Source organism: Embiotoca jacksoni, unplaced genomic scaffold, assembly GCF_022577435.1.
Source record: "Embiotoca jacksoni isolate LCO1_2020_lvr unplaced genomic scaffold, fEmbJac1.0.p SCAF_4, whole genome shotgun sequence".
NCBI classification, from domain to species: domain Eukaryota; kingdom Metazoa; phylum Chordata; class Actinopteri; family Embiotocidae; genus Embiotoca; species Embiotoca jacksoni.
This window is the reverse complement of record NW_027185392.1, coordinates 721,313-746,282: the sequence shown is the minus strand read 5'-3', so window position 1 is coordinate 746,282 and position 24,970 is coordinate 721,313. Positions and strand designations below refer to the sequence as shown.

Genomic DNA, 24,970 nt, shown 5'->3' with positions numbered 1-24,970 from the left:
AATATATAATAGGACTCTATGTACCTGTATTTGGAGATTATTTTCATGACCAGTTCACAGAATTATAGACAGAGAAGGAGGCGCATAGTGACAAGCAGAAACTGTTCAGAGTTTGTCACGTGAAAATATCAGATAAAAAGAGTAGAAAGCAACAGAGTAATAGACAGATATTGTAGGATTAGGACCATATTTGTGTTTCTATTTATTTTATCCCATCATCAAAAAACAATGTGAATACTTTACAATACTTGTATTAAATCCCAAAAGGTTTGGAAACCTTTGATATATATAATAAATCTTAATCTGAAAATTAACAAGCAAATGTTGGCTTCTTTAGAAACAAAATAGCCTAAATTAAATACAATTAAATATAATTCGTAATTATACAGTAGCAACAAATTAAAAAGTGAAAATACTCTAAAATTGTACAATCAAATTAAAAAAAAAACTCCTAAAAGATAAATAATTGTAGCTAATAAATTCAATTTAAAACCAAACGTATAAACAATAAAATGACACTCTCTCCATTTCCAACCATGAGAAGGCTTGTAAAATAATTAACAGGTAGTTTTTCAGAGTTTTGCTGTAAAGACTCCCCTCTTATTATTGTTAATTACTTTTAACTAAATAAGGTTTTTTGTTTTTTTCCTGTAAAACAATCCAAACTTTTTGATGGTCATTTGCCAAACTGGACAGCAGAGCGCGCTGTTTCCCATCCTTGCAACAACAGCCTTGCCGGAACAGTAGAAGAAGAAGGATTGCACCCTTCCTCCCCTTCCTCCTCTCCCCCTCCCTCCCCGGGGCTGCTAAAAAGCCTTAGCTTCCATTAGTTAACAAGCCATCTCACCGGGCGTAAAATGTTTTCCTTTGCGCTGAGAAACTGTTTACCATAACTCTCACTGGACTTCTAAAAGGACCACGTCGCGTTACGTAAGTACGCTCATATCCGAGCTGCAGCTCGTCACGTGTGAACATTAGCTCTCGGTTAGCTCCCCGGGGGGCTAACGGCGGTCGGCTGACGCGGGTTTTTTGTTTGTTTGTTTGTTGTTGTTGTTGTTGACCAGACTCGGGGAGGATGAAGGTGAAGATCCGGCAGTGGAACGGGGTGGCCTCCTGGCTGTGGGTGGCCAACGATGAGAACTGCGGGATCTGCAGGATGCCGTTTAACGGCTGCTGCCCGGACTGTGAGTGACCCAAACGGAAGATTTTTAAATCCAACCAGCTGTTTGCTGTTTTCTTGATTTAAAAAAAAAAAATAAAAAAAATTTAAGTTGCAAGGGGCAAAGCAATACAAATGACAGAATAAATAATAATAAAAAAATAGGTAGTAAAACATACAAATAATAAAAAAAAAAATAATAAAAAAATGCACGTTATATACAAATAAAAACCGAATAATATTCAATTAAACTAAACAACAGTGCAACCGTGTGCGTGATGGGTATTTTGTAGTTAAAGGTCATCCAGAAACACTGAATCCCTCCTTTCCCATAATGCAACTCAATAAAACAAAATCAACCAAATGCATGAAAGGAATATACCGAAATAAATAATGTTTTGGGAAATGAATAGAGCGATAACAAAGGGATAATAATTCAAAAATAAATATGTAAAAATAAATAAAATAAATGCTTAAGCTGTGGATCTGACTGATCTGATACTAAATCCCGCCCACCGATAGCTGTAACCTGACTGCACCACAGACCTGTCAATCAAACAGACACGCCCCCCCCAAAAAAACAACATCTTTTTGAATCTTATTTTTTAATTAATGACGGGATTTTTTTTCAGATGGACCGCCAGAAAACTAATAAAATGGAGCGATTTAAGACAACAACACCGAGATAACTGGTGGAGAAATTTTATTGACCGAGAAGTTTCGGAGACTAGTTGAATGGGAGTCTATGGAGACGGAGGCTTTTTGAGGCCAGCCTCTAGTGGCACCTGGCGGTATTGCAGTTTAAGGCATTTCCACACCATATTTCAGACGCGGAAGCGACGTCCACGTTCATATACAGTCCATGTTTAAGACTCAACATTTATGCCCTCAACAGATGTCAGTTTTCAGTTCCGAGACTTGATGGTTCACGTCATCTTTTTTTTTTTTAACTTATTTTGTTTGCAGGTAAAGTGCCTGGAGACGACTGCCCGCTGGTCTGGGGTCAGTGCTCCCACTGTTTCCACATGCACTGCATCCTGAAGTGGCTGAACTCGCAGCAGGTGCAGCAGCAGTGTCCCATGTGCCGCCAGGAGTGGAAGTTCAAAGAGTGAACTGCTCTCGGGACTCCCTTTTATATCGGCTGTAAATACCTTGGTTTTTTTTTGTTACTACTATGAATCGAACCCGTGTGGAGTGTTTTGTATTATGTTGATGTTATTAAAAAAAAAAAACAGAAAAACATCCCCTGCAGTTTGGCTCTTGCTTCTATTGGTGGTAACGACACAGTTTGGTCAAAAGACCGTGAAGCACATGACCTGAATTTCAGGGAGCTGCTGACTCACTCCGACTTTAATCCTCTTTAATGACTTGGCTTAAGATCCTTTTGTGTTTCCGATTAGAGGCTCGTTGACGTCGGATTTTCATTTTGGCATCTTTTTTTCCACCCAGACTAATGTTTTATCTTTTTAAGCTGCATTAATTGTGTCAATTGTGTAAAAGTGTCAATACAAAAATTACTATTACTGGCTCTGCATTCAACAGCAGAAACGGCAACATGTACATAAAATATTAAAAAAATACAACTAATTATGTAAAAACGCAAATGTATGTTTCTCCGTAACTTTTTACAAATGTGATTTTATGAAAACTTAAAACGTCGTAAACGGAAAAAAACAACAGATCCTTCGTCGTTTATGCCCATACTGTATTTTGTACTCACCAGTGTACGCTGCCAAAGCAAAATAGAAATATTACTTACAAATGTATATCGAAAGGCACAGCTTCAAAATACAACGTGACATGCATCTTTTTGTTTTTCCTCCTTTTAAAAATCAAAGTAAACATTCAGAAGTTGACCCATCTGGCCTGTCTGTCCCGACGACAGCCGTCCGTCACAGGGTGAAAATACTCCGCTCAGGGGTCGCTGCTTTCACAAGCATCCAGTCGAAAAAAAAAATGGCGAATTCCTCCCAGCGTACAGTACAAGAGTCGGAAGCATGCGTCCTCCACAAACCCCCCGAAAAGATCTCACATTTGTAACAAACAACGTTCTGTTAAAAAGTCCCTCTGAAACACCGGCGACCGCACTTTTTAACGTCACCTTGTCAGGACATAAATATACACATTAAATATACATTCAGAGGAGCGGGGAGAGATGAGCATGCAAATTTGGTCCACCTGTACAGCAGCCGGCTAAAAAAAACAAAAAACAAAAACAAAGCATCGACCCAAGACTCGTCCTGAGAAACAACACTGACCACTTGGGAGTTTTCCCCCCAAAAGGACATGCAAAAAAAATTGGGGCTGCTTTTTGGCACATTTAAGACTTTTTTTTTTTGTGTTTTTTTTTTTTTTTTTTTGTAATATTATTTCTCCGACGCCTTTCAGAGGCGGAGAAAACTCTCTAAAAACATCACCGCGAGCGCTCACTGTGCATGGCTTTAGTACAGATTTTTTTTTTTATACAAAGTTTTCAACGGAGCGAAAGCACATTAAAATATTCCAGTTTAAAAAAATACAACATTAAAAACGTAATATTATAAAAGTGGATGTGAGCAAGGAAGGTCCCGCCGGTCCACAGGAGGTGCAGCTCAGCTTGTTATACAGTAGATCTGCCGGAACATAAAAAGGCCCGCACACAGGCGGTCACCCTGAAAATCTGTCGCTCCAGTTTGACGTTGTGCAGCGTCTCTCTTCGTAGTTTGAGAAAAAATAAATCCAGTAATACTTTTTTTTTGTGTTTTTTTTGTTTTTTGTTTAAATCTCCACGTAGGTTTTTCGTTTTTTTTCTTCCCGGTTCATCTCGAGAGTTTACTGATGACTCGGATGAGGGCGGCGTTCTCGTCCTTCAGCCGCTGGTTGTCTGCTCTGAGGTCCCCCAGAACCTACAGACAGATGAAACATTTCGATTTTAGACTCTTAAAAAGGTTCATTCGGCTGCATTTCAGCCGGCTGTGTTTCCTATTCATGTTTATGCTGAGTCTCTTTGGTACGGAGCCCCGAAGTGGCCATATAGAGAGAAAAGAACAAAAATTATGCACAAGTAACTAAAATCGAGATACTAAAAGACCACAGACTAAAATGACGTCGGTGTATAGCTATGGAAAGTTCCTACGCGTGCTTCAGACTTTCCGGGGATGAAAACGCCCTACAATGCGTCTTCTGGGGAAGAAGAAGTGGAGGGGATTTATAGGACCGGGTGATTTTTGAAGTACAAAACACACTTAACTTCCGGCTCTGAAAATGGAGGCCGATGCAGAAGTGTCTTAAGCTGCAATACCACCAAGAGCCACTAGAGGTCGGATAAAAAAAAAAAAAGCCTGTGTCTGTTTGATTGACAGGCAGTCAGGTTACAGTTATTAGTGGGCGGGACGTATTATCGTCAGGTTTTTAATCAGATCAGTCAGATCCGCTGCTCGCTCCTCCCCCAGCTCATCCAAATATGGTCACTTCCTGCTCCGAACTAACAAGATGGCGACGGAAAAATTCCGAACTCTTCATAACGGCGGTTCACAAACCAACGGGGTGACGTCACCGTTGGTTGCCGCTTGCTTAAACCACAGCGAAGCTAATGACAAACCAAGAACCCTGTAGGCTGTTAAAATATACACATATATACAGTTAAAAGTCTTTTGGTTTTAGCTCGAGAACCTTTTAGAAGTAAATGTGTCACTAAGATGTTTGCCTCGATATAAATGGACCGAGGATGGGTTCTTTGCGCCTAATTGAATGTATACATTTCTTGTTCAGTTAATGTCATTCAGTTTACTTATATCTATAGTTCCCTCAAGACCGGAGCATCGGATTTGTACAGCAGTGATCCGTATTAAAGCGAACAGCCGTACCTTCAGCTCATCCTCCAGCTCCACCGCTTTCCTCTGGAGGGCCAACTTCTCCTGTGAACCGAAGCAAAAAAAAAAAAAAAACATTTCACCTGCTTTTACATAACAACTGTGCACCGAGTCCTGACGACATCCCGTCCCGACACTTCACGCTCCGCCGGGGCCTGCGGAGCCGTTAGCGCTGGCGCTCGCCCCCTCCGGCCTCGGCATCGTTACCGCACCTCACAGAGCCGAGTCTGCGGCTAACGACCTCCGCCGCCTCGCCACAGCGTGAAGTCGCAGCTCAGGAACAGGAAGCGACAGCTCCGTTTCATCTCAGAAAAACAAACAGTCAAAAAGTTCCTGGCAGGAGGAGACTTACGTATCTCTCCAGCTCGAGCAGGGCCGGTCGGTCGCCGCCGCTCTCCTGATTCTGTCGACGAGAGGAGGAGGAGGAAGAGGAGGAGGAGGAGTCATCCGACAGTTTAAACTACGCAGCTGTTGCAGTCAAGTTTGAGCTGCTATTAGTACTAAATTAGTTCATGTAAATCAGACATCCATTACAGTCGAAACATGACAGCAAGACTTAACGAGCAGCAATAAATACACCTCAATTATTTAACGTCATAACATGCCGTCTGTGCTTGTTACGCACACCAACACACACTGCGAAAGGTGGAAGCAGCAAACCTGCCGGACCTGTCGGAGTCTCTCCAGCTCAACTTTGTTTTGGCTGAGCAGCAGCTCCATCTCCTGCAGCTTGTCCTTCAGAGACAGGTTGTCCTGCAGCACCCTGAAGTACAGCTGGATGGACACAAACACAACACACACTATTAGAGCACATCAGCCTGAAGATACAGTCTCTAAAGCAGTGGTTTTCAACTGGTGGGTAGTGACCCAAAATTGGGTCAAAGATGTTATTTGGAAGTGTGTAGAATTTCTGATGCTGTGCTTTTATTTTGAAAGACAAGTTTTTAATGAGGCGGCACATTTGCAGCATGGACTGTACATTAAAGTGGACGTAGCTTCCGGGTCTGAATAATGAGGCTGATGCATAATGAATGCATTGAAGTGCAATACCACTGAGGGCCAGTAGGGGTTGGCTACAAAAAGCCTCCGGGATCCATCGACTCCCATTCAACTTCTCTCATGAAATACAAAGTCAGTAAATGTTTTCCACGAGTCATTATTGTGTTTTTAGCTAAAGTCGCTCCTTCTGATTAGTTTTCTGACGGTCCACGTGAAAATAATCCCGTCATTATTTAGATATTAGGCCTCAAAAAGCACTATTTTTACACATCAAGTGTTTGAAAACTGCATTTCATCCAATATATAACCAAAGTTTTTTACTTTTTAACTGGAGGGAGACAAAGCTCTGGCAATAATCTGTGCAGGTGGCCATGGCTTGGTGTGTTTCAGCCTGCCAGGCGTTTCTGTTAGTTTCTCTCCGGAGCCTGTCGGGTATCATTCCTGCCCCGGATTCGTTCGGCTGTATTTCACTTTCGGCCCTCGGGACAGTTTATCAGGAATGTGTGCGGAGAGCGTCGGACACGTACCGTTCTGTAGTCAGAGGACGAGCCTCCCAGTTGGGTCCAGCTGCAGAGACACAGTAGAGTTTTAAATTCCTCCACGCAGACACGAAACTACGTTACATTATACATACAAAAAAACCTCATTGATTGAAACTCACTGAAAAGCCCACAAATTAGTTTTGAAAAGATCCACAGCAAAATTAAACATTTTTGATTGTAAGAATCACAATAAAAAAACCTGGAGGGACTGGATAGTTTTGAAATTTAGTCTCTACAGTGGTATATTTGATTTAAAAATATGTTTTGCCTTTTTGAATCCAACTTTTAGTTTTTTTATTTAACAACGAGCTGGCGCGAATCCATTTAAACTTTTTATTTAAATTTTTTAAAGCTGTTGCAAATTTGCATCGCTGCTGGTATAAATAACTCCGATACGAAATATTCACCAGACAGTATTTCGTATTTTCGAGGCATTTATTTGTCACGACTCCAAGTGTGTAACAGGAACACCTGTTTTTTTTTTTTTTTTAGCTCAACTTGAGTTTAAACACATCAAAACTCCTAGAACCAAGTTATTCCGTGATGTTGTCACCGAAATATGTGAAATCATAAATTAAACCGAACAGGAATGAAAAAGTCAAAACGGTGAGACTCACTCTGAGGCGCCGATGCTGTTTGTTTCGTCCAGATGATCATCGTCGTCGTTCTGAAAAACAAGACGGTCTGTAAATATACAGACTTTAATCTGAATTATACAACAGTGAGATCCTCAACACTCACCTCAGTGCTTCTGAGGCTTTGGACAAGACAGTTTCTCACTTGGGTGTATGAACATTCAGTAAGTGAACCCTTGAGGTGTTAATAATATTACTTTGTGTGTACTTTGCGTGTACTTAAAAACATAAATTTTATACTTCTACAAACTCTTAACCTAACCCGCAAACTTCCAACTTTTTGAATGACAACAGCGGACCGTTTTAACGTTTAGGCTGCAGCACAAAGTAGAAAATGACAACCAACAATAAGACACAAAATAAAACAAAACAAAAAAAGAGAAGCGCAGAAATCAAGGAAATAAATCAGGAAGTGAGATAAAATGTTTCCCGTTTGACACGGTGGGATACGAAGCCGAATAGCCGTCGGAATAAAACCCCCTGTTCAGAAAAAAAAAATGCTGTTTTACTTGAAATTATACTTTCTATTGCAGGAAATACACCGAATATAATACTACTACTACTAATAATAATAATGATAATAATAATAATATTATATCTGAATTGCATTTTTTGGGGATTTCTTACTGTTGCAATAAAATGACAATACTGTTGGTTTCGGTTTTTGCATACATTTTTTTTAGATGAAATATAAGTTTCACATAGCAAAGTTCCCCCTTTTTTTTTTTTGGTGTAAAGTAATCACATCCTCCATCACGGCAAAGAGGAACTGGTCTGACAGTCGTCTCTCTCAAACCTCCGGCTCAAATTCTTACTTCTCCCGGCTGGACGATGCCAGTGGAGCGTCGTTCCTTCCTCCCCTTCCTCCGGTCCTTCGCTCCCAGGCGTTTGTCCCCCTCCGGCTCCAGCTGCTTCACCGGGTCCGTGTCTGAAACACGAGACAGAAAACCGTGAGGCGTGTGGGACAAAGTCAAAAAAGTAAGAAGAGGCTGCTGTGGACTTCCAAAGCGGCGACCAGCGTTTGTGAGCGGCCGTTATGAAGCCTCCAGTTCGGATTTTGTCCGTTGGCATCTTTGCTAGTTTGGAGCAGGAAGTGAAGAAATTTCCCCTCGGGGATTAATAAAGTGTATAAAATCAAAAAAATCATATTTGGACGAGCTGGGGGAGGAGCCAACGGTGGATCTGACTGATCTGATTGGAAACCCGACGATACTACCGACAGCTGTAACCTGACTGCATCGCAGGCCTGTCAATCAAACAGACACGCCCCCCCCCCCCCCCCCCAAAAAAAAAAAAAAAACCAAACTGATTTTTCTGCTTCACATTCAACCATGGACACACCAATGGCGACAAAGCTGACCTCTGACCTTTTCATTACTGGGCAACCTGCTGTACCATCTGAGCCACAAAAACTTCCTTCAACATAACACACCATGAATTGAAAAGATAGAAACTCGTACATAACTTTTAAAACAAGATGATTAAACTCGTATTTCCCAATCTAAGATTTGAAATGTTGGAAAGCACAAAAAGAAAATCTGCGGTGTGATGTATGAAATGAGAAGTTCTCGTCCAGACTGATTAAAATCCTTCTTCTGCCTTAAATTGGATGTTTTACAAAGATGTTTCATGTGTGTAGTTAAGATTAAATAGTAATAAAAAAAAAGGTGATATTTATTTGAGTTTAAAGTCACAAGAAATCACCAGTTGATCCGCTTCTACTTAAAAAAATTAGATTATTTTACGGTTTTAGATCCACAGTTTTTACAGTGCATGAAGAAGGCAGCTTTATTTCCTTAAACTTAAAATTAACTTTGTGCGATACAAGACGACTGTCTTATCTTCATCTGGGATCGCTGCAAGTCGAGGCTTGAGCGCAGCGAGTTCAGTTAAACTGCAACTCAAAAAGTCAAAATGTTTCAGCGGGTAAAAAAAAACAAAAAAAAAAAAAACTTGACTGTTCGCCGAGTTAAAAGGCTGATTTAACCTCCTGGTATCGGTCATGTGAAACACCACAGTTCACCATTAAAAAACAACAGCCAAAAACAGGGTGGCGTGTGGTAAAGGTAACAAACATGATCAAAGAGGTCCAAAGATAAACGCGAGCCACTTGAGAGTGTTGGCCACCCTGAAGGCTCCGCAGCAGCGCAAGAAAAAAAAAAAAACCTCATTTCCTTTAAAAGACTGTCTTGAAAACGACTCCACCCAAAACTTGCCTCATACGTCTCGGATTCTATTTATTTGGTGGTCGAGCACTGCCAGCAAACAGAAGTAATGAGCCGAGGCTGCCAAGTGATTTGAATGTTTTTTTTTTATATAAAATAAAAACAACAACAACGCATTGCCTTTGTCTTTTAAAAAACATATTTTTGATAAAAAATAAATCGGATAAATGTGGCAAATAAAGACATCTTACACATGGAAAATAAATTACCGCCACTCTTTGGTGGTCAAACTGTGAAATGACGACACTATTTTTGTTACTTCTGTGGTGCATTTTCTCACAACTTCAGCCTATAATTTGAATTTACTCAAAGTAACACCGTGAGAATGTCAACGTGAGAAAATACTGAAAAACATCCTATTATCAATTTGAAGAAAATACAATTGCAACAAAAAGTGTTGAAAATTTTAAATGTAGGTTGAAACGGAACAGTTTTCCGTCCAACATTCAATAAAAATGTACATATTACTGTGGTTTGTGGAATAGCTGATAAAAAAATGTCAGATTCTGCGACGCATTTGTAAAAAGAAATTGCGATACAATTAGTGGAGTTTTTTTGCTGTAAAATTCGCAAGTGGAGGGAAAATTTTTGACATGTTTTTTTAAATAACTACCTGATAAAGAATAATATGTAATGACTTCCTGTGATAATAATATTTTAAGAAGAATTATTTGACTTCCGAGTCTTTTTTGGAAAGGAGACTTTAATGTCGTAAGGAATTGGGAATTTTTGCAAAACTGCAAGCTCCCGCAAATATTGCAGGAATTGCTTAAATTTGCGTTAATTATTGGAAGATTTTCTGGAGGGACTGATTTTTTGGGGACTTTTTTTTTTTTTTGGAAGTTACGCTTACAATGCACTTCACATTGTTTACACCGCGTGAACGGAACGACATCATTACATCCACGAGTAGGAATATTGCCATCACGGTAAAAAAAAAAAAAAAAAAGTGTTATCATATTGAAAAATACAAAATGACACCTCCCCCTAATAATATATGTACGATTAAAAACAAATGATGAAAGTGTTGATTTAGGCGGACACGAACGCTGGACGTCGAGGTATCTCGGCTTCACTCACCCCTCTCAGCCGGTGTAACGGTGACGATGGGGCTGACGGGCTGGATGGTTCGAGGCGGCGGGTCGGCAGCTTTGCTCACACTCTTCTCCGCCTCTTTCAGGTCCGTCAGCGTCACACCCTGCCGACGGAGAGAGAGAGAAAAAAAGAAATAAGTAAACGCTCAAGAGAGGGAACTCGGCGACATCCGACGCTGCTGTTAAAGTCGCACTACGCTCCTGGAAATAATGAGTTTAAACCGCGTCATTGACCTGTGAATTATTCACTCTCTTCCAAACAGCTTCTCGGGAGCGTAACGCGGTAAACTGTTTGCTCAAAATGTTTTAATCGTCCACACACGTTATAGAGACTTCAAGCAGACCGTAAATGTAGGTTTCTTTTTATAAATATGTGGTTTCGCTGGTTTCCTATGGAGCGATAGGAGTGCCATAATAAAGAATAAATCTGTAAAAGAATAAGGAAATGAATGTGGAAATATAAACGGGAATAAATAAATAAAAGAATTGGGAAATTTAAAGACAAATAACGACGTTTAAAAGAGTATTGCTTTTGCTTTTTCCTTATTCTTCCACAGATTTTTTTCTTTATTATGGCTCTCCAGAGTTTCTATCCCAGCATTTTTTTTGTTTTTATTACAAATTAGGTTCTGTGTTCAATATTGTGATTTATGTTGTTTTGAAACTGTATGAAAGACTTAAAATGAGTTTATTATTTATCATTCATTAATACCTATAATGATGTAATTCAACAAAACAAGAAATAAGATAAGTAGCGTGGGAAATATGGTTTTGGTTGGATTTTTTTTACTTTTGCATCTAACACACATACGTTCCTACATGTTTGTCTTTCTATCTGTGTAAGGACACTCATTAACATAATCCCCCATAATTCACACACACTCGCGTTCAACGCCATTAGAAACACCAAAGGGAGGAAATTGGAATTAAACAAACTACTAAAATATTAAAATATGCCAATTAATTCAACCAACTAAAATGGTCAAATAAATAATACAAATAATTCACTTAAAAGTGAAATAAAATATAAAAATAGAGCAATATGAATAGAAAAAAAAAAATCAATTAAAACTTAAATAAACTACGCAAATATATATTTATATATATCAAGTAAAAGCAGGCAAAATGTGTAAATAGACAAGTGAATTCTACTCTTAACCCTAAAACACAGTCTTAACACTTAACATCTTCACACTTGGCATCGTAAAATGTCCTCACAACTGTTTTGTTTTTTTCCAACCAAAACCGGTCCGCATAAAAATAGAAAGACGTGCCCACACACACACGCAGAGAGCAAGTAGGTAGCAGAGCGGCTGCAGTGCAGAGAAGTGAAAGTAATTCAGTCATTTATCTGAATAGCTGCTCAACAAGCAGAAACGTGCACCAAGCGTCACGTCTGCAGACTCCTGTTCGCCGTTATCAAACTATACTGTCGAGAAATCACCACTGACGCTCTGATAATAAAAGCATGTTAAGATAAAAACTGTTTTTTTTTTCTTAATAAAACTAATTCTGCTCTGAATCGATTGTTTTCTTTTGGCACCGTAATAAAAAAAAACAAAAAAAACAGAAAAAGACGATTAATAAAGTTGAAATCTTCGGCGGACGGTACCTGGGTGGAGCGACGAGACTGTCTCATCAGCCGAGAGCGAGCTTTCCTCTGAGACTCAGACTCTTCGTCTCTGACCGGAGCCTGAAACCTGAACACGCAAACGTGATTATTAATCCGCGGTGCGTGCATAGTTCAGTAAAAAAAAATTGTTTAAAAATTTGCTTTTCATACTTGCGCCTGTCAGCGTTGGGCGTGTTGGGACTCTCGGCTGCAGCGTCCCGGTTCTGAGGAGTGGGTTGGACTCTGGCGGTGCGGTTCGCTTTGTCCTGCTCCTTCTCCTCCTCGTCTTTCTCCTCCGGCGTCTGGACCACAGCAAAGAGGAGAAAAAAAAACCAAAAAAACCTAACTGTTATACTAATTTCAGCATAATTGCATTGTTTTGAAGACTCCAGTCTGGCATTTTTTGTTGTTTTCTTTATTCATTTTTTTTTTACATCAGACGTGACCATATTTGGACGAGCTGGGCAGGAGGGAAGGGTGGACCTGTTAGCTACGCCGACTTGCTTGCTCGGGGCGGTTGCGAGCCATAAGGGACCGTTTTTAGACAAGCTGGAGGAATTTTTATCGATTAGACAACGACGCTATGCCCCGCCCACTGATACCAGAAACCTGACTGCACCACAGGCCTGTCAATCAAACAGACATGAGAGAAGTTGAATGGGAGTCTGTGGAGCTGGAGGGCTGTTGTTTTTAGTTTTTTTTTTTTTTTTTTTTTTTTAAACCAACCCCTATTGGCACTCGGTGGTATTGCAGTTTATGGCACTTCAGCATTGGCCCAATTTTCCAGACCTGAAGGCTACGTCCACTTTTATATGCAGTCTGCGGGTGGAGCTATAAGCCCCGCCCACTTGAACTGGAAACCTGACTCCACCCCAGGTTTGTCCACATTTACTGACTTTGTATTTCATGAGAGAAGTTGATGCTTATGAATGAGAGTCTATGGAGCCAGCAGGTGTTTTGGAGCCAGCGCCCTAGTGGCCCCCGGTGATATTATACTTTAAGGTACTTCCGCTTTCATTTCACTTTTCAGACACGGAGAATTTGTACATTTCTTTTATAGCTTTGGAACACCGTACATCACAATGAGCACAACAACACTTAGCTGAGAAAGAAAGCTGGATGTTTTTACCTTGTCAGCAGGACTGACTGCAGATGTGGTCACACTCTCGGTCTCCGGGCTGGACACCGTGGAGCTCTCTGGGGAAAAGAAAGACAGCACCTTTAGGGATCGGCACGATCACGCGGATTCACAGCGAGCGTCGTACTCGTGTTTGAAGTGATTTACCGGGGCTGCTCTCTTTGTCCTCGCTCAGCTCCAGGCCTCCCGAGATGCCCCTCTCTTTAGACTGGTCCTGCACCGTCATCTTTTCTCTGCTGCTCATCCGGCAAACCGAGCTCCTGGAAGAAAGAGAACAGGGGGACAGTTTTTAATGCATCTTTTTCTTTAACTGTGTGTGTGTGTGTGTGCTTCTTACGGAAAAGTAGGTGTCCAAAAATGCTAAAAATTACTTTGTGGAATTAATTTATGGAATAAAGAAGGTTCAAATGCACACAAAGGAAACGTGTCCTCTGTGATCACAGCAAGAAACAAATATTTTAAATTCAGGAGAAGTTACAGATGGATATTAACCTGCGCCGCTTGTTTTGTGCGTTTGCAGCGTTGGAGCCTGCTTGGTTTTGCCTCTCCGATATGGACTGTTCATTACGCCACTGAGAGACACACAAAGACAGAGAGAGTCGCAACGTAACATAACAATAATAATACATAAAATTATAACGGCGGGTAAAAGACAAACACGCGCTCACGTTGGCTTGCTTCTGTGACAACTCCTCCAGGAGCTCTTCGACGCTTTCATCGGCGACTTCGAAGGGCGTCTGACCCTGCAAAGTTTGAGGAAAAAAATGTAAACATCACACGACACGTGCCGTTAAAAAAAAGGCCGAGGCACAGAAGTGTAAGTTTAACTGCGTCTCACCGCGTTGCTGCGAGCCTCCATGTTGCACAGCTGTTCAGCCAGGATGCGACAGGCCTCCCCCTGACCCCAGTGAGCCGCAGCGTGGAGAGGCGTCCAGCCGTCGAAGTCCATGGCCGACACGTCCAGACCGCACTGACACAATATCCTGGAACAGAGCGCAAGGAATTGTGTGAAACCAGGGCTGGGACATTTTTTTCTTCTTCTGGCTGTTACAGCAAAAAAAAAGAAAAAAAAAAGAAGTGCTCCAGACTTTATTTATTTATTTCAGTAAACGGTCAGAAATGTTTACTTCAGGGCCTCGAGGTAGCCTTTTGCTGCAGCCACGTGCAGCGGGGTGGCTCCGGTCCTCGGGTTTCGCACGTCAGCAGGGGGGCCGTCGATCAGCCAGGTCCGGGCGTCCGTCATGATCTGTTCTTCCTCCAGCCGCTTCGCCGCTTCCAAGTCCACGCCTGGAGAAAATACACCACATACAGTCGCTTCATTTATCTGGGAGGAACACACGTTCAGTCTGTTCAGCTAACAATGGTTCCTCTTCCAAGAAATTTAAACTTATTCTTTCTTTTGTTTTTTTATTCTTAACATAGCACTTTATTCAAGTTCACACGATTAACATTAAATGCAGCAGAGTTACTTGTAGCTAATTAGCATCTCTTGTCAGCAAATACACTACTTTAGAAACACGATAAATAAAAGTCCATTAGCACGAGATAAAAATTAAAATAAATATGATAAATACAATAAGGGTAATCCTCGGTGAAGCGAGGCCAGACCCAGATTTTCACACAGTGGATTGGAGTCTGGTAAAAAGATGACCACATAACACCAACACGAATGTTATCACACATTATGACACAGAAGCCAAAAACGGGAAAAAAAAGTTTTCCACTCTTTATCAAAGCACCACTAATGGTTCCACGTAAAAAGGCTGCAAGTTTGGAAATCAGGGGGCGTCTATAAAAATAATTGTTACTGCTAATACATCCGTGTGCTGAACCGGCAGTTTTATGTGAATGTGATGAAATAAAAACCCTGAGCTGCATTTTTTTTTTTACCGGGCACGAGTTCATTACGTCGCGTGTGTGAAGCTGTTTTGTTCCAAAACTCCGCACGACATTATAATCCACCCGGAGCGTTTTATCTGCCTGTTTTTTTTTTTTTTTTTATTCCTACTTTGGTCATGTTTCGTTCATTTTTGTGCTTCTGCAGGTAAGAATTGTTAAAGACTTTCTTTTTTTTTTTTTTTTATGTCCGTTTTGTGTTTGTTGTTATTTCCTACTTTGAGTTTGCTGTGTTTTACTTGTTAAAAAAAAAAAACGCATCCTGCTGATCATTTCGTATGAATTTCACACACCGTTCCCGTTACAGAAGTAGAAGACATTGAGGGATGTTGTATTTTGAAAGCTGACCGAATGCTCAATGCTTTTTTTTTTCTCCCTCTGACTTCCTGTCTGGCTGATCTGCTCTGCGCAACTCGATGTCATTTATTGCCGCGTCTCTTTCAGAAGTAGACGCGCCGCCTCGGGGATGCCGCTAACACGAGTCTCGAAGCGTCCGGGGGAACATCGAGCATCGACTTAAATCGCAGCGATCCGTGTCGGAGCCCAAATCGGTGGGAAACGACCGTTTTTTTTTTTTTTACCGCCGACTACGCGCAAAAAAACTAATGATGATGCAAAGAGCATCACTCACCCTGCTTCAGCGTGTAATCCTGAAGAAGGGACTCGGTGGTCTCGTCCAGAGCGATGTCCAGAGGAACGTCGCCGTCACAGTTCACAGCAGAGAGAGATGCACCGCGCTGCAGGAGGAAACTGACAAAAACAAACACGCAAGAGTGACAATCCGCTTCACAACAGAAAAGCACAACAAACTCTCCGGATTCCTGTCACTTTATCTGTGTTTTGGGGTGCAGACAACCCGCAAGGTTTTAGACCAGAAGGCGTCATATTCACAGAGGAACCCAAAATAAAATAAAAAGTGCATCAGTTTTTAAAAAAAAAAAAAATCATTCTGAGCTGCATGCGTTTGTTTGTGTGCCACTCCGGCCCACTCGCGCTTTAGCCGACTTGTTATCCTGCCAACCGACGACAACAATGTCGGTATTGTTTGAATGCAGAAACACTCTGGCACCCCCGCTGCGCTCTGACGTCCCCACACTGGCAAACAGTACTCTCATGCACAGCTGCTGTGCTCGGCTGAGACGGGCGAGGCGCATACTACACACTCTGCTATGTCTGGGTAGCCGCAGGACGCAGCGACATGCAGCGGCGTCCAGCCCTCGCTGTCCACCTGGTTCACGCTGGCGCCGCGCTCCAACAGGAAGGTCACGATGTCCATGCTGCCGTCGATGCAGGCCTGCGCAGGGGGACATAACGCCGCGGTAAATACACGTGTAAAAAAAATGTCACTGCCGGAGGAGGAGGAGGAGGAGGAGGAGGAAGGGGCCTCACCTGGTGGAGAGCTGTGATCCCGTCGGCGTTGGAGCAGTTGATGATTTCCGTCTCGTCGTCCTCGCTCTTCCTCGTGGTGTCGTCGGCCTCCTCCAGCATCACCTGGGCCTCCTCCGTGTCGCCGCTGGCGCAGGCCGCCAGGAACTCCGCGGCGCTGTCGAACCGCACCCGCTTCCTGCAGACAAGAGGACAGAGGAGGCTCCGTCACTTCGACGATCAGCCGATTTAAAAAAATAAAAACATTTTTTTTAAAAAAGGACTGTTTCCTAAAGGTGATAACACATCCCTGTAAGAGGAATTACAGAAAAACGGCGGCCATATTCTACCATTTTAGTGACTGTCAACAAATCCCATCAAAGCGTTCGTCCACCTACTGAAATCTGCAGACATCTCTTCCCTTTCTGTTCACAAACATCGCTCTTTCACGGTGCACCCACTCTGTCCTTCTTTTCTTTTTTTTTACAAAATTATGGGGCCATTATTTTGTTAAACAGTAGCAGCCTAATTCATCCATAAAGTTTTGGTTTTTTTTATATGTGAAATGTAAAACCCATCAACTTGTATCACCAGGAGTAAATAAATTTTTTTTTAAAAAAAGGCAAAAAGAAGTGTCGAATCATCCCTCTCCGTGTGGAGGAACATGTGTACCGTCTTGTGCGGGAGAAAGCAGGAGCTCCGAATAGCCTTCTTGCATGTAAGCCTCAAGCCGGTCACCTCTGGACCGCCTGCGACTGGACGGGTCCAGCAGAATGACGCACATCAACACCTATTTTAACCTCCCTTTTAAATGATCGATCCCCGTTTTTACATACAGAGCCCCCCCCCCCCCCCCCCGTGATCGGGAACAGGAGAACATCCAGTGATCTACTCCGGTCCTCTGACCAACGTCTGCTGTTCGTCTCTCCTCGTGTCGTCCGCCGTTTGTGTTTTATTCTTCCGTCTGTTGGGTTTCGTATATTTGAATATTGTTAACATTTCTGCTGTTGTTATTGTCGTGAAGAACTTTGCAAATAATGCACGCTTAGCAGATAAATGGAAATCTTCATCATCACTGCAGGTGCAGCATTTTGTAGTCTCTGCCTGAAGTGTGTACATACACCGTGTGTGTGTGTGTGTGTGTGTGTGTGTGTGTTTGAGAGGATTAGCACACTGAAATAAACCTGTAAGTATCATACATTTTTCACATTCTCCGAGTCAATTTCTGCCTCTTGACCATATTTTTCAGGGGCAGTCTGAGATTTCTTGGTGTTTTTTTTGTTGTTGTTGTTGTTTTTAGCTCTTGGCACCAAGTATCTTTGAGGGGACTATTTCCAACTGTGGATTAATAAAGATTTTGTGTTGCGGCCGAACGTGTATCTGGGACCCGAATCAAAATATAGCCTCCACGGTCACGGAGAAAACACGTCAACCGGGGTAACCGTGTGACATCTGGCGCGTTAAACATGAATATTTTGTCGACTTTTGAATAGATCAGCTTACTGGCGGTTTCTGTTATTTAAGGGACTTGTTGACAATAAACTTTTTTGTTTTTACCCTGCATGTTTGTTTTGTCACACACACACACACACAAAAAGAGTGTCTCTAATGTGCCTACAGTCTGTCCTCAGAAATGTCGATTTCTTTTTGTCATCACTTATGTTGCATCTATTAGGAAAGACAAACAAAAGCAGAAACTCCTAAGGGACACCAATTACCAAAAGGGCCATGTTTCAGCTTTAAAAGCGATTATCACAGCCTTTATATATATATTTTTTTTTGGGGGGGGGCGCACTGGTTGAAAACAAAGCATTTTAAAAGCTATATATATATATATATATCTCACAGCAGTTCCTGTAAATCGTGATATGTGCAGTAAAAAAAAAAAAAAAAAGGAGATTTGTTTCGGCTGAGACCAGCAGAAGACATAATGTGGACCAAAATTGAGACACACGCCAAACTCCGGCCTCACCAGACACACACCACAAAAAAAAACAACGCGAACATTTAAGAGCTTCTCCAGATCAGTATTGTTATTCAGCAGTCGGCCTGCGCCGCGTTATAAGGTGTTTCTATTATTTTGTCCACCCACGCACACCATTCCTCCTTCGGCGTTTATCTTCAGATGTTTAAGCTAAGCTAGCAGGCTCGTTAGCCCCCCCGCCGGTAAGTGAGACGCCGTTGGACAAGGGACGTGTCCTCACCGTCGTCTGAGGACGGACTCGGTCTCATCTCCTCCGCCCGGAGGCACCGGCTGCTCCCTCGGCGGGTCGTCGAGCTCGGCCTCGGGCTCCCCAGCTCCGTCCCCGGCGTCGACCCGCCGCCTCCGCCTGGGCACGTCCGACGCCTTGTCGGTGCAGGAGCCGGCCCAGCTCTTCAGCTGCTCCCGCCGCCTGGTCCTCGCCGAGTCCCCCATTTTTTTTTTTTTTTCTTTTTTTTTTTTTTTTTATCCGAGGAGGACGGTGTTTTTAAAAATAAAACACGCAGAGGCAGGGGCGGACACACCCTCCATGTGTAGACGCTCTCACTTCCTGGTTCTCTGGGCTTCTGGCTCCGCTCTGGATGTTGGAGGGAGCCTCTGCTCGTGCACGCGGCGGCGGCGGCGGCGTCGGGAGCGCGCGGAGCTGTGCGGGCCTGTCCGCGTGACGTCACCCGCCGCTGTTCGACGGAGAGTCGACCCCTGGGGAGGGTGGAGAGGGGGGAGGGGAAGGGGGGGACGGTTGGTGGTTTTGCAGAAATAGCTCCACGCCTGGCCCGCCGTGCACTCACACTGACTACTGCACTTCCTGCCATTGTTCTCTCCGAGACCCTTGGACAGCTTCACGTTTGAATAATGCATCTTCTAAAAACACAAAGCGACAGAAATATAAAACTAGTAATGGTATTTGTAACACTTCGGCACCAATCATAAAGGATTGATAGAATATTCATTGTTTTTTATTAATATTTAATGATCTTTGAAGCATTAGCAAATGAGGTCATAAACTCCTGAGTGCCCAAGTGGTGAAAAGTATCTCAGGCAAACGATTTATTAACAGTCAAATTAGTAATAGATTTAATAATAAAGGTTATAAATTCACTTTCTAATGAGATGCAAGTTTCTCACTGTCTAATAAGCAATCAGGAAAAGTTAGAGTAATCTGAAGGTGTTCATAATGAGTCGATTTGATCTATATAGCACGTTTAAATACAAAAAAGGTTGCATCAAAGAGCCATTAAAAACAAAATAAGCAACAAAACAAGGAGAAACAAAGAAATTAAAAGCAATATGAAGCCAAAACAACCCACAAGAAAAATACACAAGCACAAAAAAATAATAAGTTAACTAATCATAAATCCACACAAAGGGTTCTTATAACAATCCAATCTTAGAGAATTTTGAAATACAGAGTTTTCTTTTCCACATCAACAGGCTGGGAGATTAAAAAAATCAATAAATTCCTGCAAAAATGTTTTACTTCCACCTAATTAAAGCTGTAAACCAGAGAGCAAGAATAACCTTACAATGAGTCACCACTGTTTTTGAATCTGTTGGAAAAACTCTCGACTGCAACCCAACCAAAATTTAATAGCACAGAAATTAAGCACAACAATGCTGCATCCATTTAAAAAAAATAGAAAAATTTTAAACAGCATTTTAACAACAGACACTGCCTCCAGGAACCTCCAGGATGGAAAGGGTTCAACACGTCTCTCAGATGCGTGGACTAAAACCTGAAATTAATCAAAAATAATTTGTTCTGATATATACACACCGGCCTCGTCGACCTGTGAATCGGCCAATGATCAATGCTGAGCAGATAACTTGTAAACATTCCAACATGGACACGGGGTCAAATTCCACGTCACATTTTTTGCTCCGGCTCTGTGTGCTCAGAAACACACAACTCCACAGCCTGCGACCACCGGGAAAGGAGAGCAACTGGCAGAAGTAAGTACGTATATCTCATCGGCATTTATTTGTGCGGTTCCAATCGTGTGAATATACTCGGGTTGTGGTGATTCCTTGTGTGCTAAAACCTTGCAGCACACAAGGAACAGACACGTCAACCAGTTTTGTGGAGGTTAAACTGAATGATCACTGGAGCATGTCGAGTATGTAGGGAAGATGGGTGATAAATTAAAGGGGAAAAAAAATAACACACCCTGCGTTCGGATCGTGACAGATAAGACCGAGCGGGTCAAAGTTCAAGGCCAATTGCTTTTTAATAATAAAGTAGTATGTCCCAATTGTACACATGCAACAGTTTGTACTTTTTAAAAGGTAGCTGCAGTAAAAGTAAAAAAGAAATGGTATGCGATTTGAACACAGGGACTGAGTGTCTTCGTGAGGTGTTGTTCCACCATGAGCCTCCTGAACAGCTTCAGGGTTCCTCCTCAAGAGATTGTGCCACTCTCTACGGGAGGGACGAAGAGCCTTTTTCCAAAACATATTCCCACACTCAAGTGTTTTCAGGCCTAATATCTGTTTTGGTGGCGCATCTTCAAACTGTCCAAATCCCCTAGAATCTTCTAAATCACAGTTATTGCAAGACAAGAAAGCAATCTTTATGTTAATTTTGGACTTTATAATCTGCTTTCGGTTCCCTTTCTAATGTCAACCAATTCCAAGTTTCGAAGGATGTCTCAGCCAAAACACCCGGCGGCGCACTCACTCCCACGCCACACCCTCACCCGGCTGGCACGAGAGTGGCTGGCGGAGGACACGCCAAACTTTGACCCGGCGGGAGTGTGTGTGGGACCACGGGAGGTGGAGGCGAGGCTGCTGTGTAAAACGCCGGACAGCATCCTGGCAGGGAGCCCATTCTTCGCGGCGGTGTTCGCCGAGGTCGGCTGCACGGTGGACTGGGTTTACCAGGACGGCGCTGAGATCGGTATGCAGTTGAACACTATTAAAAACGATAAGATAAGATGTGTGACAGAGAAAACATGCACCAGTCTGAAAGAGGTCAACAAATGGAGGACACACGGCCATAACAGTACCACTTAACCCGGCATCACGGCAAAACGTGAAATAGCCACGCTTTGGCCTGTCTAGGCGTGACAGTTACACATTTTCCTGTGGTGGATGCAAATGAAACCTACTGCATGCATACAGCCATGTGAGCTGTATGGGGTTGCTCGGCCAAGATGAAGAATAATGCAAATTTGAATGTGATTTTAGAAAAGCTTTTCTAAAAATCTGTTGCAGTACATGTACACCTGGTTGGAAATCACTGATATAGAGAACAAATCACTACAGATAAAAAAAAGATTAAATCCAGAAGAGGAATGCCTCGCTGGCCAGTGTTGAGTTGAAACGGTGTGGATTTATTTACTCAAATAATGTAGCCCTCACATTGTGATGGACATCAGGTGATCTCTTTCTCAGGTCCAGATGCTGTCACCCTGACCGCCGTGGTGCGAGGCCCAGCGAGGTGCCTCCTCCTCGGGGAGAGGCCGGCTCTGAACTGCCTGGCCCGAGCCTCAGGGATCGCCACGCGCTGTGCTCAGCTCCGGGCGATGGCGAAGGCGGGAGGCTGGCATGGAAAAGTGGCCGGCACCCGTAAGACCACGCCAGGCTTTCGTCTGGTGGAGAAGTACGCCATGCTGGTGGGCGGCGTGTCCACGCACCGACAGGACCTGAGCGGGATGGTGATGCTGAAGGACAACCACGTGTGGGCGTCAGGAAGTATCACAGAGGTGGGCGGCTCAAATGGCTCCAACAACATAGGTTGTTATGATGGTGGTTGGAGCGCGCAACGCGTCCACCCGAGTCCACAGTTTGACTCTGAACCGATGGGACTTTTCATGCCTCCACGCCGGCGTTAGCTGTAGCCAGCTTTTTAATTAATTAATTAGATATTAATTTTAATATCTAAATAACGCTTTGTGGGAATTTCTTTAAACTTGGCAAAAAGATTGACTTGGTGCCAAGCGGCAACCAGCAGTGACGTCACCCATTGGTTTGTGAACGGCCGTTATGAAGCCTCGAGTTGGGATTTTTGTCCGTCACCATCTTGCTGGTTCGGAGCAGTTCAGCGCAGGAAGAGACCATATTTGGGCGAGCTGGGCAGGAGTGAACGGGGGATCTGACTCGATCTGATTTGAAACTCAAGGACGCTACGTCCCTCCAAACGATAGATAGATACTGTAGGTAGATAGGTGGGTAGGTAGGTAGTCGGCGTAACCTGACTGCTTCTTAATTTCATTGTATCCTGTACACAATGACAATAAAGCTTTCTATTCTATTCTATTCTGCACCATAGGCCTGTCAATCAAACAGACACGCCCCCAAAAACATACTTTTTCAGGCTTATCTTCTAATTAATGACGGGATTTTGTTTTCAGATGGACCTCCAGAAAACTAATAAGAAGGAACGACTTTTGCCAACAACACCGAGATAATTTGTAGAAAACATTTATTGACTTTTTATTTGATGAGAGAAGTTGAATGGGAGTCTATGGAGCAGGAGGCTTTTTGGAGCCGACCTCTAGTCTAAGGGTCAGTCTATGCTTGGTACCAAGGATTAACTGATTCTATGTTGGGGGTCAAAGGTCAAAGTCACTAAGCAACTATACCAACTATATAACTATCCAAAAAAGGCAAATAAAACAATATTTCATAATGATGTAAAACCACATATTTTCTGGAAGCAGTTTTAAAGAGAAATCTAATAATTTGAACTTAAAGAACAAGTATTAATCATATTAAAATGAAGTCTGTTTGAGAATTTGAGTTGAATGAACTTTAGTCTTTCTTCAACTTTCAGAACACCATCTGACAAGAGTTTAGGAGGTCAGAGACAGTAGCTATTTCCACATATTCACACAGATTCGGGGATCTCATGGGTTTTATGTTGCAATTGTGTTTATTAGGATGTTTCGTTTCTGTAAATGTGAACAGACTTCTCCTCAAGTCTGGCAGATATTATTAGGTTCAGTCTTGTTTATGAAATCCTGTTTGTTCGTCCAGGCTGTGAAAGCTGCTCGATCGGTGTGCGGCTTCAGCAGCAAGATCGAGGTGGAGTGTCGTTCCACAGCGGAGGGCAGAGAGGCGGCCGGAGGGGGAGCGGACATCGTCATGCTGGACAACTTTCACCCTCAGGTAGACAAAAAAAGAAACAAACACGGGTCATTTCCTGCCGCTTCATACTTCTACATGAAATAATACACCTCTCCTCCATCCTGCAGGAGCTCCATGCTGCAGCCCGGGCCCTGAAGGACGAGTTCCCAGCTCTTCTGATCGAGGCCAGTGGAGGAGTCACCCCGGAGAACTTAGCTTTATATTTCTCCCCACATGTGGACATCATTTCTCTGGGCTGCATAACACAGGGCTGTCCTGTCGTGGACTTTTCTCTCAAGGTTCAAAAGGTTCAAAATGCTCATCAGGCCTGCACGCCAGAAACGGGGTCCAAACAAACATCACCAAAATGTCGTGAGACATTTTTCTGATGAAGATGCTCTGAGTATGGGCAGAGTATGATTATTCATTTGACTGCAGTTACAACGATGAGTTATTGGTCGTTACAAAACAATTCACTTCCTGTTTACTCAATGTTTCTTCAGTCACTTCATTACAGTAAAACATGAATAGGAACTACGGTGAAAGTTGTGTTTTTTTCAGGGTAATGTGGGTGTTGGGTTTGTTGATCACACCGTGCAAGTAGTTCTTCAAATTCTAGGTTCGGAGAATATCCTTTAATAAACCTGACAACCGCTCATGCTAACAGTAAAAAAAAAACCCCGCTGTAAATTATAGCTCATTTCCTGAGAATAAAGTGCAGATTGTGGCTCCACGATAATGATATTGATAATAATTTGAATGTCTTCATTTATTTTCTGAGCCATCTGAGGGTTGTTATCTGTTTCGTTAACTTGAGTTTAACTATGTTTTAGCAAAATTAGCTGATAGTTAGCGTTACTGGCTGTTTGTTTAGCAAGTGTTTAGCAAAATTAGCTATAAGTTGTAAGAAAGTCAACACAGAGGTTCTACTTTAACATTATGACAGAAAACTTCAGCAGCAAACCACTTGAACTGTGGCGCCATGGCATGGGGTTTCCCCAACATGACAACACGCTCACAGGCGAGTTCCTCACCCTCAATAACCTCTTCTTTGTGTTTGACTGCACTCTCTCCTCAAATTTTAAATGTATGCATTAATTGGCGGGCGCGCAAATCAGCGCTTATAAAATGTGTAACTCAGGAGCCTGATGTTGATAAAGTGACAAAATTTTGACCACGTAATCACGAGGGTTAAAGCTTCCCTCCGCCTCCGTCCAAGTCAGGGTGCTACTGACTGTCCACGCGCGAACAGGAGCAGTCTCTGAACTTTGCCCCCGACCTCATGACCTCATCCAAGTCCTGTGAAAGCTGCTTACACGTCATCGCATCGGTGATGACTCGAGAACGAGAATATTTTCGTTTTTCACTCTTTGTACCTGCTTTTACTCGAGTAAAATTATGAATTCTGA

The 24,970-nt window shown here is 42.7% G+C and overlaps 3 protein-coding genes across 5 annotated transcripts; 2 read left to right on the top strand and 1 right to left on the bottom strand.

The window, feature by feature from the left end:
• Positions 1-754: 754 nt before the first annotated feature.
• anapc11 (APC11 anaphase promoting complex subunit 11 homolog (yeast)) lies at positions 755-2,401 on the top strand. Its single transcript, XM_069168261.1, has 3 exons — positions 755-930; positions 1,065-1,184; positions 2,126-2,401. Exons 2-3 carry the CDS (start codon positions 1,076-1,078, stop codon positions 2,269-2,271), a joined length of 255 nt encoding a protein of 84 aa, XP_069024362.1. The 5' UTR covers positions 755-930; positions 1,065-1,075; the 3' UTR covers positions 2,272-2,401.
• Positions 2,402-2,847: 446 nt separating this feature from the next.
• On the bottom strand, positions 2,848-19,116 carry ppp1r12c (protein phosphatase 1, regulatory subunit 12C). Of its 2 annotated transcripts, none has more exons than XM_069168257.1 (20): positions 18,721-19,116; positions 16,541-16,715; positions 16,315-16,445; positions 15,783-15,901; positions 14,383-14,542; positions 14,094-14,238; positions 13,924-13,998; positions 13,748-13,827; positions 13,403-13,515; positions 13,247-13,314; positions 12,289-12,419; positions 12,118-12,205; positions 10,492-10,609; positions 8,002-8,114; positions 7,169-7,218; positions 6,537-6,576; positions 5,671-5,784; positions 5,363-5,413; positions 5,005-5,055; positions 2,848-4,044 (listed from the first exon to the last, which is right to left on the bottom strand). In XM_069168257.1, the coding sequence occupies exons 1-20, from the start codon at positions 18,930-18,932 to the stop codon at positions 3,958-3,960; spliced, it is 2,121 nt and encodes a 706-aa protein (XP_069024358.1). In that variant the 5' UTR covers positions 18,933-19,116; the 3' UTR covers positions 2,848-3,957. The 2 variants fall into 2 exon arrangements, with proteins under 2 accessions (XP_069024358.1, XP_069024359.1); XM_069168258.1 differs by having other exon boundaries at positions 5,680-5,784; positions 18,721-19,115.
• A 1,072-nt stretch (positions 19,117-20,188) lies between these two features.
• On the top strand, positions 20,189-24,290 carry LOC138209581 (nicotinate-nucleotide pyrophosphorylase [carboxylating]-like). Of its 2 annotated transcripts, XM_069168260.1 has the most exons (5): positions 20,189-20,447; positions 21,129-21,390; positions 21,888-22,198; positions 23,472-23,603; positions 23,690-24,290. In XM_069168260.1, exons 2-5 carry the CDS (start codon positions 21,138-21,140, stop codon positions 23,948-23,950), a joined length of 957 nt encoding a protein of 318 aa, XP_069024361.1. In that variant the 5' UTR covers positions 20,189-20,447; positions 21,129-21,137; the 3' UTR covers positions 23,951-24,290. The 2 variants fall into 2 exon arrangements, with proteins under 2 accessions (XP_069024361.1, XP_069024360.1); XM_069168259.1 differs by lacking the exon at positions 20,189-20,447 and having other exon boundaries at positions 20,461-21,390.
• Positions 24,291-24,970: the final 680 nt, after the last annotated feature.

What these genes read in the sequence shown, in the direction of transcription:
- LOC138209581 (XM_069168259.1), top strand. Translation starts at nt 21,111, where the DNA reads ATGTCAACCAATTCCAAGTTTCGAAGGATGTCTCAGCCAAAACACCCG. An exon ending in CCAGGACGGCGCTGAGATCG is followed by an intron (nt 21,391 to 21,887) that starts GTATGCAGTTGA and finishes TCTCTTTCTCAG; the next exon opens with GTCCAGATGCTGTCACCCTG. An exon ending in TGGACAACTTTCACCCTCAG is followed by an intron (nt 23,604 to 23,689) that starts GTAGACAAAAAA and finishes TCCATCCTGCAG; the next exon opens with GAGCTCCATGCTGCAGCCCG.
- ppp1r12c (XM_069168257.1), bottom strand. Translation starts at nt 18,932, where the DNA reads ATGGGGGACTCGGCGAGGACCAGGCGGCGGGAGCAGCTGAAGAGCTGG. An exon ending in AGTCTCGTCGCTCCACCCAG is followed by an intron (nt 10,610 to 12,117) that starts GTACCGTCCGCC and finishes CTCCGTCGGCAG; the next exon opens with GGTGTGACGCTGACGGACCT. An exon ending in AACAGCATCGGCGCCTCAGA is followed by an intron (nt 6,577 to 7,168) that starts GTGAGTCTCACC and finishes GTGTCTCTGCAG; the next exon opens with CTGGACCCAACTGGGAGGCT.
- anapc11 (XM_069168261.1), top strand. Translation starts at nt 1,076, where the DNA reads ATGAAGGTGAAGATCCGGCAGTGGAACGGGGTGGCCTCCTGGCTGTGG. An exon ending in TAACGGCTGCTGCCCGGACT is followed by an intron (nt 1,185 to 2,125) that starts GTGAGTGACCCA and finishes TTTTGTTTGCAG; the next exon opens with GTAAAGTGCCTGGAGACGAC.